This window comes from Suncus etruscus, chromosome 8 (assembly GCF_024139225.1).
Source record: "Suncus etruscus isolate mSunEtr1 chromosome 8, mSunEtr1.pri.cur, whole genome shotgun sequence".
NCBI classification, from domain to species: Eukaryota; Metazoa; Chordata; class Mammalia; order Eulipotyphla; family Soricidae; genus Suncus; species Suncus etruscus.
This window is the reverse complement of record NC_064855.1, coordinates 122,865,144-122,884,787: the sequence shown is the minus strand read 5'-3', so window position 1 is coordinate 122,884,787 and position 19,644 is coordinate 122,865,144. Positions and strand designations below refer to the sequence as shown.

Genomic DNA, 19,644 nt, shown 5'->3' with positions numbered 1-19,644 from the left:
GGTAGGGTGTTTGCTTTGCAGGCTCTAACCTAGGACGAACCTCGGTTGGATCCCCTGGCAACCCATATGGTCCTCCAAACTAGGAGCAATTTCTGCATCCATAGCCAGGAGTAACCCCTGAGCATCACCGGGTGTGGCCCCCCAAAATACAAAAACAAAAAAGAAACTAAGATGCTCCAAAGAGGGCTTCCCTTGGGCTTCAGAGGGCTGGTGCTTTGGGGCCACTGGCATTTTACACTCTGCCAGGACTCCGCAAGGAAAGATGCTCTAGTTGCTTGGGGCCTGTAAGAGCTGATTCACATTTCTGTTATTCAACCGGGGCGGAAACCGCTCAAGACAGCAGGATTCTTGTTCGGAAAAATCAAGGGAGGGAGAGTGGAAGGGAATGAAGACAAATGAGACTCAGACCATGTTTTAATCAACCCCGACCATTAACTTGACTACCAGTGGAGGGAGAGGGACACAGCTCACAGCGTGGCATGAAATGGCACCCTGCAAGGCTGCGAGCGTTTAACTTGATTCACTTCCGATTTGTTTAATTCATCTGACACTTCGGGGTCTATTCACTCGCCACTGGCTTCAGACACAAGACTGTCTACAAAGACTTGAATGTACACGAAATACAGATGGGAGAATCAACGGGGGAGGAAAGAGAAGCTTAAATCCGACTGTGGCATCACAACACCGTTTAAGTTCAGTACCAAGTCAGAAATTTTATTTCATCATTCAAGAAATATTAAGTGTCCTACCGTGTAACTCAGATAAACAGAAAATACAAAAGACTGAATACAAACTATCTTAAGACATTAATCAAACCTTTAATGTATCAATTTATTGCATATGCCAGTACAGAAAAATAGAAAGTATATTTTTAAAGAAATGTACTGTAAAAAAAAAGTCAATGTTTGCTTGCGATGGCTAGTCATAATGTAACATTCAAATCTGAATTATAAAATTCTATTATGCGTCAAATAAAATATGGCAAATAACAAAAATATGATTTACAGTATGAAATTGGGTTAACTTATCTGGAACATACTTAAATCTGTTGAAAACAATTGAAATTTTCAGTATATGCTGTACTGACAAATTGTTATCAATTACGCTGAACACTCACTCTTCCCTGTTACGTATGTATATATGGCACTTTTTGTAAAAAAGTGTCTCATACAGATTTCTATTTTTAAAACTACATTTTTAAAGATACAAAATATAAATGGAGGTATATTTGTGCCATTTGGCAAAACGTGTTGACTACCACTAGGATGAATGCATTTATTTTGCCATACAAATGAATATATTATTTCTGATTTGCTAAGATATATGCATCTATGGCATTATAAATAAACAGAAGTACTTTTCTTTTTTTTTCCCTATTCATTTAAAAAATAGATGTCTGTGCTCTGTCATTTCCAACTTTACCTGAGTGACATGAAAATAAGTAACTTTAAGTGGATAATTTAAAAGCATTATCGCTCATTTTTTCACAGTTTTATTTTCACAAATGCTGTCCAACGTAATAGAAAAAGGGAGCCGAGGAAAGGTCAGCGAAACATTTCCTCAGTTTTGGCCTAATTTAAAAAAAATGACATAACATCATTTTCAAAGGTTCACTTTAATAGTCCCCTAGCCTCGAGGGACTCCCTCACACTCTTATCAGCTAAGCTTCAGCAGAACTTGCCAGATAACTGATCTAATTGAATATAGCATCAGGTTTCAATTCCACCAAGAAAGCCTATGTTCGCCTCAAACCAAATCTCACAAACACAAGGGACAAATACGAAAGCATCGCGTGGCATGGATTTCCAACAAGAAGTTTCACAATAAGTATTGATTATAATGTTACCAACCATGACAGTTACCAAATCTGGAGCTTGTATCATTATCAAATGTCTACGGATCATTATGAAAAAATACACATATGCTGCTTTGTGACAAAACCCAGAACGCTGTTTTAATAAAAATATCAAATTTTACAGTGTAAGTCTGTGTCAAAACACAGGATAGCTATCATGCCAAGTACTAAAGTTGGCTTCATAAGCAACGTCCAATTTCATGGATATTTCCCAGAACATTGAATGGTCCCGTTTCCTTTCTCCACCATGCGTTCTTACTAATATTTGCTATGAAAAAATAAACTATTTACCCCAATAACCCTTTCTTGACAGTCTGTTATTGCCACTTTCCTCCCGGGATCCCCTTTAAAGTAATGGCTTTTGATAGGCGTGGTTATATTTGATATCACTCGAGGATTTCCAAACGTCAGTCTCAATTTATAGCCTAAAGAAGCTCATTCATAGACACCTCTGCGTGCTCTTGTGCTAAGGAACCAGAAAAGAATGTCCTTTAGTCCGTGACAAAAACCGGCCCAAGACGAAGCAGCGGCACAAGACGAATTCACGATTAGGGACCCACTCGATGGCCACAAAATAAACAGGCTTCGGAAAAAATGATGGTGTGTTCTTTGTGGACCCGAGTTTTAAAAAAATGCTGATTTTTCTATCACCTGCTCATGTCAGGAAATGGTTTCAAATGTAGGAGGAGTTAAGAGAGAGCGCGGCAAGCCATCCCTCTTCTGTAGATGAGGGTAACTGGGGGGGGGGGGGGCAGGGCACAAGTTTCCGACAGCTTCTGAGTGGAAGGGGAAAATACATATAAAACTGGAGTTTAAAGTTAAAAAATAAATAAAGACCAAAACATTTGATGGATTAAAACCTTTGATGTCACCACCATGGCATGTATCGCTAAAGGATTGCTCCATAGTGCAAGTCTGTCTGTGGAAAGGGGGAGGGAGATGCTGGGTGGACTCGAGAACACAATACTGCGAAGGGTCTGGGGCTCCTTTGGAAATAACGCTACTTCGGCCTGCAGTACCTCTGAAAAAGTACATACCGCTTACGACTCTATGTTGAAAAGTAGCCTTTAATTTGAAGATGAATACATACAAAATACACCCTTCATGATATACATTACCTATCTTTTTTTAAACCAATTTTTTACAATAATTTATAGGAAAAGTCTCTTTTAGAAATCATTCCTGCTATATTTTTTCTAAATACTGACATAAAGTGAACAGTGACAATGGTATTTGGCAAAAGTATGTTCTAGCCCTATCTTCGTGGAAAGGTCTTCTTGAAATTAAGGTCATATTTACTGACCTATTTTTTTCTGCTCTAACCGTTTATACAAAGCTAGTAAATATTGCTAAAATATCCCAAATATTATAAGCTGACTGAACAAGGTATGGTATAAAGAAAGCTCAATTACATCTACCTTTAGAGGACAGGTAAAGATGGTTTCGCACAATTTTGCCTCGTGGCTTATGGATATCTTTTCAGGTAAAACCCTGCAAGTTTTAAAGAGGCCCTTTCTCTGGCCAGCTTAGGCTTTTCCTACTTTTCTCAGCTTCTGAATATTACTGCCCACTTCCAGCCGATAGAAGTGACAATTAGGTACTGCAACAAAATGCTCGAAAGTTCTTTTACCCCCTGTCCTAACCTATAGAAAATAAGTACCCACTTCCTAATAGAGTCTTTTTTGACATAGGAATTCTAATTCACAACAACTAAGACATTAAACCAAAGAACATAGTTCCTTTTTTCCTTTTGTTTTTGTAACTTTTATTTTCAGGAAATCCAATAAATGTGTCTTGGCTTCAGTGATTCAGAGAGACCTAAATACGGGGACTTAAAAATCCAAGCGAGGGAATCTGTGTAGGACAGTATGGGCAATCAGGTTCTGAGCAGATACCCTAATTCTTAGGCAAGTGCCCACTCATCTTCACTAGAAGTGCTACGAATGGGTTGGCTGGAGACCTAAACAAAACTGAAAGAAGCGAAAATTCTCTGTCACCAAAATGACAAATGATTAAAAAGTCCAAATGTACACGTTAAAGCAGCAATAAAATTCTAAATGTCTTAGTGTGCGTGCCATGATCCAGCCTGTACCTGACAAAATGTAGTATGCTTAGAGCGGAAAACGGGGTCCCCTTTAGTTGTAGATGAGCTGGATCTCAGCATTCACCAAAGCAAAGATCAATGGCAACGCGCACACAGGCCTCAATGTCACTTCTTGCCAAAACAAAATAAAGTCGACATAAAAATTAGATAATAACTCAGGTAACCATGTTACAGAGGTCAGTGACCAGTGCTATTTACATTAAAAACATTGCATTGCATAATTCAAGAAGAATAAAATACCATCATGCATTTCATTTAAAATTTTAAGGTGAAAAATGCAGTTACACAACTAAGTTTGGCTAACCATGATTGTCCTCATGTTTATGAAAGAAATAAGAACCCAAAGTTTCTTGTTTCCAAGTTGCCTTCCAAACCCAGCCACTCATCCAAAGGGTCAAAGAGATGAAACCAACCACAGCCAAAAGAAACACTCGGATATAATATGCGCTGACACAGCCATATTCAACGAAAGAGATAAGGAGACAGAAACACACCTAAAGGCTTGGTGAAAAGGCGTGAAATCATCCCAAGAAAAGAAAGTTCTGCAGAAAAATGATTTGGATCATTGCAGAGGAATGGAGGAGGCCTTCCCCAGTCCGAATGTCCCTCTCTGTCCGGATCAGTAGAGATGTAAGCGGGAACTCCCTTTTCACACCCCCACGACACCAGGGCGAGGGCAGTGCGGAGTGAGGAAGGGAGAGCAAATGCTCAGATGATGGTCACGTTGGCTGGTGGCTTGGCCAGCTCCTCGGGAGAGTGACTCTTGAGGACTTCTCGGAGGAACTGCTCAAGCGCGGCAAAGTAACCCTGACACTGCCACGTGTCGTTGTGCGTCCCATCGGGGAAGATGGCCAGGCGCTTAGTCCGGGATGGTGAGAGCTCATAGAGCTGCTTCATCATGACAGGAGGGATAAGCTGGTCGGAGAGGCCCGAGATAAAGAGCGAAGGCATCCGGCACTGGGCGACCTTGCGGTAAGACAGGAACTTGTTCTTGTAGCACCACAGTGGCAGGTAGCGCAGCGGGAAGAAGGAGAACAAGGTGCTGGCCATGTGCGGGATGCTGAGAAAGGTGTTCTCCACCATGACGGCAGAGATGCGGTGTGCGTTCTCCGAGGCTAGGTGGATGGCCACAGCGCCACCCAGCGAGCGGCCGAAGAGGATGATCTTGGTCTTGTCCAGGTCGGGCCGTGTCATCACGTAGTCCAGCACGGCCTCGGAGTCCAGGTAGAGGCCCTCCTCGCTGGCCTCGCCCTCGCTCTTGCCGTAGCCCCGGTAGTCGACCAGCAGCAGGTTGACCTTGAGATTGACCAGCATGAGCAGAGCGTTGGGCAGCCGGTGGCCCACGTTGCCCGCGTTACCGTGAAAGTAGATGACGGTGGGCGAGTGGGGCGCGCCGTCGCCTGTGTAGCGTAGCAGGAGGAGGTGCAGGCGCACGCCGTCCTTGGTGCGGACAAAGAGACTCTCGTGGGGCACCCCGGTGGGTGTGGGCACGTAGAGGCGCGAGGAGGGAGGCTGCTCGGGGAAGTAAAGCAGCACGTCCTGGAACTTGTAGAGGATGCCAGCCACCGAGGCACCGATGAGCAGCAGCAGCAGGGCGCCGCCGTGCAAGTGGAATGTCACGATCAGCGGCAGCAGCGAGATGCGGCACAAGCCCCACGACCACGCGGCCACGGCCCGCAGCCACCTCTCCACGGTACCCCACAGCACCCAGGGCTTGTCCATGGTCATTCTGCAGAGGAGCCCTGCGGGGAGAGGGAGAGAGTCAGCAGAGTCACCGTCTCGGGCCCAGCCTCAGCTCCTGGTCCTTACCAGGACCCAGCAGCGCTGATCCCGATCCCGGCCCGCTCCCTCTCCTCCAGCCCTCTGGAACCCAGAGAACCACCAAATTCTACTCCCTTCTGGGAAAAGAGAGTCTTTGCTGCCAGGTAATCGCACACACACAGGCTCCTGAATTTGAGAGGACAACGAGGCCCCTGCTCCCAGATTTCCAGGGGTGGCACCAGGGTGTGAAGGGGATTAGCTCTAACCCCACCCTACGGCCAGGTCCACCTATTTTCCCCCTTATTGACCAACTCTGGCTGAGGAGCAATTTCTGGGTATTATGATGCCACATTCAGATCCAGCGAGACAGACGATACGGCCATCAGCTTCTCTTTCTCTGATCCATTTCAGGCGGGAAAATGTAAAGTCCAGTCACGTGTTCATGAATGACAAGAGTTCATTTTTATTTATCTGTGAATACACGAGATACCCACAGCCACTGTGCTGCACGCATGTGTCTCATGGCATGTTTCCAGGGACCACTCAGGTATCATGCCTGGTGGATTCGGGGGACCATATGGGATGCTGCGGACTGAATCTGGGCTGGCCGTATGCAACGCAAGGACCTTGCCCACTCTTTCCTGCCCGCAGCAGACTGATCCTTACAGTGATTGCACCCAGACTCTTTTTTTTGTATTTTTTTAAATGTATTTTTAATTTATTAAAAGAAAAAGTATTATATAGTTGACATAACTGATAATACATTTTTAGTAAGACCAAAAGCAACATTTTTTTTAAAAAAAATAGAAAATTGAAAGAAAATCTAAAGAGATGGAACAGAAAGGAAAGAATATTTTGAAAACCACTGATTCACAATGAATTCATTGAAGCACCAGCAGAAAGTTTAGTAAGCTTTTTTTAAAGGGTAAGAGTTAAAAAATAGTATAGCAATCACGGTGTGAGAATGACAATTGCTGTTTGCATAGGCCCAGCAAAATATGGGTAAAACGGGGAAAAAAAAAGCCTTGTCCTAAATACAAAGAGACCTTATCCCTGAAGCTCTCTGGCATAAGACGGACTCGGGGCTCCAGGCATACTAGAATGTCCAACCCCTGGTTCATTCTCTGTGGTCACGGGGAATTTTTTTTCACACATTAGTTGTTGTTGTTATCCGGTAACCAGACTCTTTTGCCTAAGTCCCAGCAAAAGCTGTTAGTTGCTCTTTTAAAGAACCGTTATTCAACAACAGTGAAAAGTATCTCCTTATTGTGAGACCAGCATCTTCCTGTTGATGCTGAGAATATTTTCACATACCTGTTGAATATCTGTCTGTCTTCTTTAGGGAAAAAAGCCTACTCAGTAGATCTGCTCACTCTTAAATTTACTCTTTTTTTTTTCTGCTATTCAGTAGTAAGAGCTCTTTATAATATGTATGTATATATGTATATATATATATATTTTTTGGGGGGGGGGGTCACACCCAGCAGCGCTCAGGGGTTACTCCTGGCTCTATGCTCAGAAGTTGCTCCTGGCATATGGGATGCCGGGATTCGAACCACCGACCTTCTGCATGCAAGGCAAACACCTTACCTCCATGCTATCTCTCCGGCCCCGAGCTCTTTATATATTGACATTAATCCCTAGCATATCAATTACTTTCTCAGATGATGACAGCTATGCTAACCAATAAACAATATTCTTGTCAGTGAGCTGCCATTGTGTTCTTGACAATTTCCACTCTTTGCAGACTTTCAGCTGAAGGTCATCCTGCTGGTCTGTGCTGGCTTTCTGTGTCCTGACTTCTGACAGGAGATTGGGTGGGACAGGGATTGTGCCAAGACTCCAGAAACTTGGCACTCAGGTTTCTTCTAGCTGTGCTGAGGTCACAGGCTGCTAGCTCACCTGGAGCTTACTTTTGTACATGGCAGAAGCAGGACAACTTTTTCCAAGCCCTTTGCTGTCTCTCTCCATGACATGAATAACTTGTGCTCTATTTCTGAGCTGGCCTGCTGACCGTTGTCTTTATGCCACTATCAGATTGATTTGATTTCTACAGACCGGAATCATTTGGAAACCAGAGCACAGAGATACATCCGTCTTTTGTTTTTCATTCTCAAAATTACTTTGGCATTGGGGAACTTGAGTGCTCAAAATATGTAGGCTTTATCTGTTGTGCTTCTGTAAAAGAGGCCATTGGCATTTGGACAGGGGTTGCTCTGATTTCATTGCTAGGGGCTGGAGAGACATTTTCACAGCATCGCTGTTCTTGTCCCTAGGGAGGGAAACACCTTTCCACCTTTTCATTTATCTCATTTATCTGTGCCTTCTTTCATTCTTGTGACAGGTTTCAATGAACAGGTCTCTTGGGGGTCCTGGCCACACTTATTCCCACATAAGTAGTTTTAATGAGTAGTAAATAGTTTCCTTCATTTCTTTCTGACAGCCTGTTATCAGCATAAAGAACACAAGGGATACTCGTATATTGATTTTCCATGCTGCAACTCTCCTGAGTCTGACAAGTTGAGAAAAAATCTGGCTAAAGTACTAGTTAACAGACTCCCACCTCCACACAAAGACCAATCCGGCATCATTCATTGTTAATTTTCTTCTTTTAAATATGTAAAGAAAAAGTAATTTAAAAATAGGGGTCAAAAAAGAAGAGATTTATTTCCCCTTCTACCAATTTTTCATAGCTGACCTTTTTTACTTTTCATTTTCTTACCCAATGAATGAGACTTTTATGTGGCTAACAAGAAGCAACAAACTTTTTCTTTCTTTTCTTTTCTTTTTTTTTTGGTTATTTGGGCCACACCCGTTTGATGCTCAGGGGTTACTCCTGGCTAAGCACTCAGAAATCGCTCCTGGCTTGGGGGGACCATATGGGACGCCGGGAGATCGAACCGCAGTCCTTCCTTGGCTAGCGCTTACAAGGCAGACACCTTACCTCTAGCGCCACCTCACCGACCCCGCAACAATCTTTTTACTGCTATTCCACAACACGGGCTCAATCTTGCATGAAGCAGAGCTGGTCTACTCACCACCACCATATGGTCCCCTGGGCATGCCTGAGTGCAATTCAGGAAGTCCTGAACATAGCCCAGTGTGGCCGAGAACCCCAGGAGCTCTCAGCATGCCAAGAACTGTGGGAGTCAAGCAGTGCCCCTCCTTGGGGCCTCACACTGAACCACTCATTGGCCAGCAAGTAACTAAGAATCTCAGGGGAAGGCCTGTGAGTCCCTAGAGCACTGCTTGGGTGACCTCCTCAACCAATAACTGATAAAATGTAGATTATTAATTTTTTTCAGCTTAGAAAATAAGGATCTTAAAAAGCAAGAGGCAGGATGCTGTTGTAAGGGATCTTATATAGTAGCTGCTTTAGCATTTACTGTCTTCGAGGTACTAAAGTCTTTTACTCATCAATCAAGCACCAAACACCCATTAAATTGTTCTTTTTTCTTTTTTTAAATTTGTCTGCAAGTCATTCTTACATTTACTAACTAGAGCCAGAGAGAGAACAACAGACCAGGCTGTAGGCTTTGTATGAGTGAGTTCTGGGTCTGACCCCTACAATGCACCTTCCTCCACTGACGAGCACTGTAGGGACGGTCCACATGTCAAATAATATGATCATAATATTGGTGCCACCTAATGATAAAGGATGCTTAAAAATTTAATATACATCACGAGCTAGGAAAAGTGATACTACACTCTGAAAAAATTCATAAAATCAAGTTTAATTTTATTGACAATAAAGATAGTAAGTTAGGGCCCAGCTTCTTGAACTGCATGAGTTCTAATGGATCATGTAATTTAAAAAGACCTAAAAATCATGGTGGGTTTGTTTGATCCCCGGCATCCTATATGGTCCTCCTGAGTACCTCCAGGGGTAATTCCTGAGGCCAGAGGCAGAAGTAACCTCTGAGTATCTCTAAGTATGGGCCTCCCCCCAAAATTATTTCCAGAGCTGGAGAGACAGCACAGAGGTTAAGGTGCCTGCCTTGTATGTGGTTCAATCTCTAAAGTCAACTCCGATACTCCAAATAAAAAGCCAAGAGTAAGTAGTCCCCCAAGGATAAATGGGAGTGGCCTAAAAATACCAGACAAAACCAAAAAATTTTTAAGTAAATTTCTTTATCATTTATTAGCAAATGTTTGCCATAAGCATGCCTTAGGGCAAAAGAGATCACAGGTAAAAAAGTTCAAGCAACCCTGAGTATAGCCACCTCAAAAATGTGAATTGTCTATTCATTTCCCCAGAAGTATTTTTGTAGATCGCCAGAAATACTTTCATATTTGATTTCTCGTGCAAAGAACTCTCAGAAGGAACCCAAGGCTTTCTATTTCCATTTCAATTTCCCTCTATTTCTCGGAAATCAACAGCGCCACCCAGCGGTAGCAAGTTTTACTGCAGAAGTTTGTAAGTTGTCCAATGAAAACCCCAATAAAGTTAAAAAAGACAAAAGCAATCCCTGAAGATGATACACAACGAAAACACTGGCTGTCACATGGCCATCATCTGGACAGGAGAGGCTGAACACAAAACCGAATGACTGCCCTGCCTCTGCCCAGGATCACCCCAGTTCTCTTGTGCCTCAAAACATTGGTGCTTTGATTCCTACTGTTGTGACACTAGGGAACAGCCCTTACCCTTACCTAGAAAGAAAATAAAGTCAAAGGTTTCCTTATTTTTTACCCCAAGCCCTTCTTCCCCCATGACAGTAAACGGAGCCTCATCCTCAGCTCCCAAGACATGCAAATTCCTGATTCCCTTGGGCCCAGCCCTAAATGTAGGCACTTTCCTTGGTCCTTCCACTTATCTTTTTCCTTGTGATTTTCTTCTTTCTCACCACCCCATCATGACTGTGTTTGAATTACTTCCCCCCCCCCTTTTTTTGGTTTTGGGGTCACACCCGGCAGTGCTCAGGGGTTACTCCTGGTCTATGGTCAGAAATCGCCCCTGGCAGGCACAGGGGACCATATGGGATGCTGGGATTCGAACCACCGTCCTACATGAAAGGCAAACAAACGCCTTACCTCCATGCTATCTCTCCAGCCCCTACTTCCATTTTTTGTCTACTCTATCTACTATACCTGCCACTTAAAGGACACCTCAAACTCATCCCAATAAAAACATCTGAAGCTTGCAAGTTTTTGCTAATCATACCAAAGCAGGATACCATGAAAACAAATGCACCTTTTCCCTTGTTAACTGCCCAAGGTTTGTTTGTTGGTTTTGGGGGCCACAGCTGGTGATGCTCAGGGCTTAGTCCAAACTCTGCACATTCAGGAATGACTGCATGTGGGGCTCAGGGGGCTATGTGGGGTGCCGGGGATGGAACCCGAACAGCTGCGTGCAAGGCAAGTGAACTGGTTCCACCTCTCCACCGATTATTTTTCTTTCTTTTTCTCTTCCGTTTTTGGGCCACACTCTGTGACGCTCAGGGGTTACTCTTGCCTATGTGCTCAGAAATCACTCCTGGCTTGGGGAATCATATGGGACGCTGGGGATCAAACCCAGGTCTGTCCTGGGTCAGCTGCATGCAAGACAAATGCCCTACCACTGCGCTATCACTCTGGCCCCATGAACATTTTTCTTAAATTAAAAAAAAACAAACAAACTTGGGGCCAGAGAGATAGCATGGAGGTAAGGCCTTGAATGCAGAAGGTAGGTGGTTTGAATCCCGGCATCCCATGTGGTCCCCTGTGCCAGGGGCGATTTCTGACCATAGAGCCAGGAGTAACCCCTGAGCACTGCCGGGTGTGACCCCAAAACCAAAAAAAAGGGAAGTAATTCAAGCACAGTCCCCCTAGCCTGCCAGGAGCGATTTCTGAGCATAGAGCCAGGAATAACTTCTGAGTGCTACCAGGTGTGACCCAAACAAAACAAAACAAACTAATAAAAAAAAAAAAAACAGACTTAATTCTGGGCCTAACTGCTAATAACATAGCAAACCAAAAGGGGCTCGATGTGTTGGAGTGTCCAAACTCAAACACATTCTACCATCACATGCCTGATTCTGATTTTAAAGCCCACCTCCAAGGCAATCTGTGTGCCTGTGCATGTGCTGAGATGAGGGGCAGAGAGGGGCGCACTGGACATTGCCTTCCTTAAAATACCGCCCTACAGGCGCAGCTCGCTCTCTCACTAAAAGGGAGCCAGGATAGTTCTCCTTGGGAAAAGAGAGTACCGAGGTATTAGTGCCACGTCCATCCTGACAGCCCTGGCCTGGTGCTGAGCAGCCTGAGAACATACTTGCCTTTAGTGCTCACCATGCTGCCCGCTGTGGATCACTAGCATGAGCATGGAACAGTGAGTATAAAGCTGAAGGAGAAACAATTTTCGACTGGCTGATCATGCAGCCCTGGCATTCCTGTCCCTAAATGACTTTTTCTTTTGGGTTTTTGGGTCACACCTGGCAGTGCTCATGGGCCTTTATAGGATGCCAAGAACTGAACCTGGATCAACTTTGTGCAAAGCAAACGTCCTTTCTACCTTACCATCACTCCAGCCCCTTACTGACATTATTCAAGCAGAATTTGAAATGAAGCTACACGTGGCTGAGAGCTCAGCAGAAAGTTACACTCATTCTCAGTGGGCATGCCAGGTCTAGTGCAGACCATGGCACAGAGGGCAAGAGCAGACCTGCAGGTGTGTGCACGTCACCACCTCAATGGAAAAATGCAGGTGGACGGTCCTGTCTGCAAGCAGCTTATGGGCCAAAGAGTCACGAAACACACCTGGACCTTGGAGATGCACACCTAGGCCCACCTCATAACAGAGCGAAAACGAAGGCACAATGCAGTCACCCTAAACACAGAGCCAGGAAAGCACCTTATTAGCCCCTTGACCTTCACAGCATTGCTTGGTCCTCTCTGGGCCTCGATACGCCTGATGACTGAGAGGAAACTAGGTAGAAAGTTTGCATCTTCCAAGCCAGGGTAAAGGATCTTTTCCTTTCACCAAATAGCTGTCAGCACCACTCATTTTTACTCATTTAGCACAATTATTGGCAGGAACAGGAAGCATTCAACTGTAATCTAAATGAACACCTGGCAAGGACTGTGCAGGGAAAATCAGAGTGGCTGGGCCAGGCAGACTCAAAGGGTCCTTTGATACCAGTGCAAGGACTGTCCCTGGATGCTACCTGGCACCCCAGTCAGTCTCTTGCACTAACACTGCAGGCCAAAGCTGGGTGAAACCAGCGAGGCCGAGGCAGAGCCACGGCCCCTTCACCTGCCAGGCAGCAGAATCTAGCAGTGCCGGGCTGAGGACAGGGGAACTATTTTCAGTTTCCTTCCAGCTCAAGTGAAGAGCATGTCTCAGACATCTGGTGTCACAAGAGTGTCGGCCCAAGGACGGCACGTGGGGCATTGGGCGTGAAATGCCGTGAGCCTGGAGAGCTATTTTCTCTTCTTCGGGTGGCACCATCAGGGACAGAGTCTGCTTGCTCTTGAGTTAACTGTTGCTGTTCAGCTACCTTGAAATACAACGTGGTCAAGATTGGGTTTCAGGCCTACAGTGACCTGACAGCGGTCCCTTCACCAGTGCTAACTCCTAGTTTGCGGGCTTCCCCCCCACCCCCAAGGTGCTTTAGTCCTAAGGGGCCCTGTGGTTGGCAGTGGTATTGCTGAGTTTCAGGCACGACACCTGACCCCACCTTCCGGCATCCACCTCCTCCTGGCTGATCGCCTCCCTCCAGTGTCCTGCCCTCCAACACTCCCCCACCCCTCAGTGGCATGTTTCCTCCCAACACCAGCGCTCATGATTTTTGTTCCTGCAGTCTTTGGGTATTCCTTAAGCACCTCTGTTATCGTCCTGCATGAGATCATCTGTCTGTCTCTCTCCCTCATGAACCTCTCTAGATTCCTCCACCACGTAGCAGTAAACGACACGACTTGATCTTTCCTATGACCTGGAGATATTCCATCCTGTATCTGTAGCAGTTTCTCTATCCGCTCATCTATTCTTAGCCACCTGGGTTGCTTCCAGAGCTTGAACACTGTAGACAGTGCTGCAAACTTAGGGGCGCAAACAAGGCCTTTTCCTCACTGTGTGTTGTGGCCCCATATTCCAAGGACAGGAACTGCTGGGTTTTATGGAAGCTCAAACCTTAGGCTTCTGAGAAATCTTACCATTTTTTCAGAAGTCTGGACCAGTCTGACATATTCGACAGACAAACTTTGGGGGGATGAGAAAGGAAATGCCAACAAGGTGAGGGCGTCCAGAGTCACCTGATTCAAAGGGCCTTTGAACGGCACAGTGATGTTGCTGATACTATTGAGTGTGGCTTTTGATAATGCATTAATGGTTAAAATCGAGAGACTGTGTCCAACAGGACAAACAACATATTCCAAGTAGCCAATGATTGTCACAAAAAATCAAGCACATGTACAGATAACAGTAAGATCAAAACAGGTCTTGAGTATATCAGGATGAAAAGTTATGTGTTCCAGATGCTAAGTGTAAAACACACTTATGTAACTCACGCCAGTTGAGCACTGCATTATCAGAATACATTCACTATTCTCTGATAGTAGACTTCCCTGTACAACTACAAATTTGTGTCTGATTTTTATCTTATGTTTCACCTAAAATATCTAATCCTGAGAGAATACACAATTGCTCCTTTGCCTGTCTTCTGTTATGAAGACAGAAAAAACTTGATAAAAATGTAAAACAATGCTACAGTCTTAATCTTTTTTGGCTAGTTGTTCTGAATAATATGTTAATATGCAACAAATGAAAAAAACTTAAACAGTAAAATTAAAATCTTATCAACTCCCTGAATTAACTTCCAAACCAACAAAACCTTTCTACAAAGACTAAAGAGATGCAACAATTCTTGGGGACATCGATCACTTTTAAAAACATAAATAGGTTTAGGAACTTCAAAGATAGAAAACTATCATACTATGCTACTAAGGACTCTAGTTCCTTGTCTTCCCCATACCCCGTCACCTTGAGTTTCCAAACGAGACACTACAGGAACTGAAGCTGAGAAAGAGATTCTGGGATGCAGGATTTGAAGACAACTGGACCCTGGGAAGGAAGATGATTTCTAGAGATGCAGGCTGACACGTTCCCAAGGGCCACATCAAGTGATGGCACTGAATGTGGTGGCACTGCAGTCCCCACAGTCTGGCTGATGGATTCAGAGGGGCGCATGGCATGTGTCAGTCCACACCCTTATCGCCACCCACCGAATGGGCAATGTGTGGGAGCTCTGGCTTCACTTTCTCATCCTGAGAGGAAGCGGCCTGAGTCAGTGTGGACACTGCTGTCTGTTGCCCGGAGCACAGAAAAGCCACAAAAGGGACTTACAGGTGGGGACAGCAGCAGATGACAAGGCCTGGCCACGTGACTTACTGGTGCTTGGAGTCAGGGAGAGAAACATCTCCTCACCCACTCCCACATCCAAGGTCAAAAATGTTTCTCCAAGCTGGCAGCTCTGCACAATTTTAGCTTTAACTGAGGCTTGAGAAAAGCATCATTCAACAAACGTTTTTCAGTGCTTTTCCTCAGAACCCACAACAGTGCAAAGAACATTTGAAAAGAACACACAGTAGGGTCTAAGAGGCAATTCTGGGGGGAGCCGTGAGAAGACCCCAAATTCAATCCAGGCACGCCCCCCCCCCCACGTTGGAGGTAAATCCTGGCAGAGAGGCAAGCTCACTTCAGTATCACAGTAGATAGTATAAGTCATAGAAAAAAACGGGAGTGGGTGTGGGACAGTTTCCCACAGCAGGCCTGGGGGGGGGAGAGAGAGAGAGACAGAGACGCACACAAATAAACCACCATGCAATCTCATGTGCTCTGCACTGCTGATTCGCTTCATCCACAGGAGTCTAGACTCTACTACAAAGTAGAGAAAGTAACGAAAACGACACCAACATTGCAAGCCATGTAAGTGACATTTAATTCAAGATTAATTCCAAACCTAGCACAGCCACGTCAATCTCCTCCCTGCCCAAATTACTTTTCTCCTCCTCTCATCGAAGGATTTCTTTATCCAGCAATATTTCATCCAAAAATGAGAGAGAGAGAAATATGTCTGGAACCAAATCTCAAAACCACATGAACAAGCATGCTTTATTTCTGTCCCAAACCAGCAACAGCAAATTGGTCATATCAGTCAATCTTCTGATAACATGTCAAAGAGTCCTTTAACTAAGGCCAGAAATCCCCATAAGGAATTAAAAGTGCACTCCTCTCTTTTCTTTCACTTTTCAAAGCTGTTCTTTCATCAGCGCTGCACAGTATGTACAGATTTACAGGTTCTGGCCACAGTAAAAGGTCTTTGAAAACGACCAAGGAGGCTTTATCTGTGCAGGAGTTAAACATGAGAACCAAAGAGCTAGACCTCCAAAGACTGGCCAACTGTAGGGTGATGATAAAGTCCTAAGCTATAGACGTGCTCACGTTTTTGAAGGCCTGAGAGTGCCTCTCAGGTTGGTCATTTTCAGGAGGCTATGAAGAACATGGTTTGTGGTATGTAGGTTTGAGCCAAAACTGTCATCTGAAAGCAGCCCCGCCTTCTCTTTCTGGGAACGAACAACAGGAGGCCCCTGGGTGGCTAGCCTGCTCCCTGGGCCGGGGATTCACAGCCTCCAGCACCCCAGAGTCACCCCAGAGCCTGCAGCCCGAGCAAAACCAGAAATCACAACACGCAGCCTTCAGCTGGAGACCCGGAGTGAAGGATCTGTTTCCGGACGGGTGCCGAGGGCCATCAATAATGAACAAGTGGGTATTAATAGTCCCCTGGGATGAATGAATGCTAACTACTGCCGGAGATGAGGGCAAGAGGAGAGGGCAAGGGAGGGGGAGAAAGAAGAGATAGATAGAGACAGGCCGAGAGCTGGGACTGAGAAGGATGGTCCAGGTCTCAGCAAGGGAAAGCTCAATCTCGCCTTCTCACTCGCTTGAAGCAGAAAAGAACCAGGAAGATAGACGACCCCAAACTCGAACCCCTGACCCACGCAGACTGTCTCAACGGAAGCCAAGGCCAACCTGTGCCGCAGTTAGAAACACACTGGCAATAAAATGGGTCGAAAGACCGAGCCACAGGGATTGAAGAACACAGCGACGAGTCCCTGAAGACAGGCGATGAAATCCCAGGATGTTTCCCATCAAAGCAGGTTGAGATTCTACAGCAGAGAGGAAAACCTTCCAAAGAGCTTCATTTCTGCTAAGGCGGCAGTTCCAACGAAGGGGGGGACTCTCTGCTGAGGTCAGAAATGCCTCCTCCAGTTCAACTCCTGAAGATCAAAAGGTCTGGATTCCTGGAGGCTGCCCTGGAGAAGGTGCAGGACTCTGGGCAGCGGTCGATGCCCACGGCCAGCGCTGGACTCTTCCCGGTGACGGGGGTAGGTCTGAGACGGAAGGAAACCTTCTTCAGGTCTGCCCTAGAACATACGTATGTGTGTACTGACATATATGACTGTACAGACACTTCCTGGCATTGGCTCTTGAAAGAGCCAAAACTTCCAACAGGCAGCTTCAAGCGGAGAACTCGAAGACTTGGCTCTCCAAAGTCCCAGAAGCAGAGAGGATTTTCCAGAGCTCAGCTCGGTGCTGGGAAAGCTGTCAGGCCGTCGTCCCCCAAGCAGCCCAGTGGTCAGGCAGCCGGGGGCCTGTGAGGGAGCGCACCAGGTGCTGGCGGGGCCCCAGGGCAGACGCTGCGGCCCTGCTGTGCCCGCCACAGTGACCACCCACCAGGGAGGCCCAGGCCAGCCTGGCAGGGGCATGTGCGCGTCGTTTGCGGCGTCGGCGTTCCAAGCAGGGAGCGGTGCCAGCACTGTCCTCGCTGGACCTCCGCTCGTCCTGTGTCCGGTGGCCCGAGCAGGTGGTGGACACGTCGAGGCGGGGTGCTGTGCTGTGACGCAGCCTGAAGGGCTTTTCCCTGGACCAAGTGTGAGGGTGCAAACCTGGCATTAGAGGCGTCGGATCCGATCCCCGTCACGGAGGAGGAGGAGGAGGCGGCGGGCAGCGATGCACCCCTTTCCCCAGGCCCGCAGCCCGGTGCGCGCAGAGTCCCCGCTGTCCTGCAGACCCCCAGGTGCAGAGTGGCGGCCGAGCAGCTCCGGCCGAAGCTTCGCGAGCGGGGCGCAGGAGCCGGCGCAGGGGGCGCGAGTGCGCATGCGCGGGGAGGGCAGCACGGCCGGGCCCCCCCCAGCGCCCCGCTGCACCCCAACGTCGGGCGGCGGGGACGGACGACGTGCAAGGCCGCTGCAGAGCCGTGGCGTGAGGGCGCGTGTCCGGGGCCCCCCCGCCGACCCCCCCACCCCGGCGCTCACTTCCGGTTCCCAGGCCCCGTCCCGCCGCGCCGCTCACTTACTCAGACCCGCTCGCAGGCCGCGCGCACGGCAGCCGGCGCCGCGTCGCTTCCGTCGCTCCTCATCGTCGTCCCGGGGCCCCGAGCCCGCCGCCGCCGCCGCCGCCACGGTCCCGGCGCGCCGCCCGCCCTCAGCGCCTCCACTTCCGCCGCTGCTCCCGCCTCACCTGCTCGCTCTCCGGCCGCGGCGGGCGCCGCACATCGCGCATGCGCAGCGGCGCGCGTCCCCGCGCGACGGCGGCCGCGCGCGGACAAGACATGTCGGCACGCGCGCGCGAGAGCGCTTCCGCTCGAGGTGACGCCGCGGTCTCACCTGCCGCTCGCTCACCGCCCTCACCCTCCTGCCGGCGTCGCGCACCCACCGGGCATGCGCCGGAGCCCTGTGCGTGCTCGAGCGACGACGGAGGCCCCGCGCGGACATGATACCTACCTGGGCGCGCGCGCGCGCTGCTTCCTCCTTCTGCTCACCCTTCCTTCCCTCCATCACATTCTGCTTCTGGGCAGACATTTCCCCAGACGTAGCTGCGAGACGAGGCTTTAAGGGAAACGTGGATCAGATTGGGAGAGCTCTCAGAAGCTCTCTCTGCGAGACGAGGCTTTAAGAGAAACTCTCAGAAGTAGGCCCTCAGGTTAAGCACTTCCATGCCTTTTCATTCTTTTTCTCTGCTTCTCTCCAAACCCAGCTGTCAGAAGGGCTCTGACACTCGCTTGGAAGCTTTGAGTGATGCAGAAGTCCCTCTTCTAGAAAATGATTTGCGCACGGCTATCTTATTATTTGGCAAAGCTTTACTTTTGCAAAGGGCACGTCCCAGTGCCTTTGGCAGTGGCTGCTTAAGCTTCCATCTCTGCCCTGTAGCACCCAAGTAGTACTGAACACAGTGACCTGTCACCTAGCTTCACCCCCCCCCCCATGTTGTTTAACCTTAATTCTCGGTACTTGATAAGTATGTGCAGAGGATGTCCTAAGTAGGCTTATGGAAAGGCCCACGACTCTGTGTTGTAGGTTACTAGATTAAAGGGATCTCAGGATCAAAGGGACGCTCTTAATAACATTCCTTGTGACATTAATGACATGCCTTTGTTGGTGACCTTCTCAGTCCCTTGCATTGCAGTAGGTCGTTTTCACAAACTAATAATCACAGCACCTCACTAGGAATAAATTACGTTGTAGTTTTATCCAACATGTAACTGGGAACTGGGATTTTATCAACTTGGAGGTTAGTTTCACAATGCAATATTGCAGGTTTCGAAATAGCAACTTGAAGGTTAGTGTCCCGATTCATGGATCCTTCTTGTTTCCCTAATGCCAAGTGTCGTCTTGGATACTGCCAGGCTGGACTGTCCATCAACTCACCGATAAGCACAAACAAGTGCTCTTTCCTGAAAGGGCTGGTGGGAACAGGGTGCTCAAAGGACACCAGTAATGAAGTTAATAATTTGCCCACAAATAATTTGGCTTTATATTCCACAAAGTGATTTGAGAGATTCCAATCATTTAAGTGAATTATACATAAAATTAATTAAATAGTATGGGTTTAAAAGGAATCCTAAGTTCGTAGTTTCTATTAACTAATGGTATGAATTACATACCT

The 19,644-nt window shown here is 47.1% G+C and overlaps 1 protein-coding gene across 2 annotated transcripts; it reads right to left on the bottom strand.

The window, feature by feature from the left end:
* Positions 1-798: 798 nt before the first annotated feature.
* Positions 799-18,152, bottom strand: ABHD13 (abhydrolase domain containing 13). Of its 2 annotated transcripts, none has more exons than XM_049778138.1 (2): positions 18,056-18,152; positions 799-5,701 (listed from the first exon to the last, which is right to left on the bottom strand). In XM_049778138.1, exon 2 carries the CDS (start codon positions 5,685-5,687, stop codon positions 4,668-4,670), a length of 1,020 nt encoding a protein of 339 aa, XP_049634095.1. In that variant the 5' UTR covers positions 5,688-5,701; positions 18,056-18,152; the 3' UTR covers positions 799-4,667. The 2 variants fall into 2 exon arrangements, with proteins under 2 accessions (XP_049634095.1, XP_049634096.1); XM_049778139.1 differs by lacking the exon at positions 18,056-18,152 and adding an exon at positions 16,698-16,818.
* Positions 18,153-19,644: the final 1,492 nt, after the last annotated feature.

What these genes read in the sequence shown, in the direction of transcription:
- ABHD13 (XM_049778138.1), bottom strand. Translation starts at nt 5,687, where the DNA reads ATGACCATGGACAAGCCCTGGGTGCTGTGGGGTACCGTGGAGAGGTGG.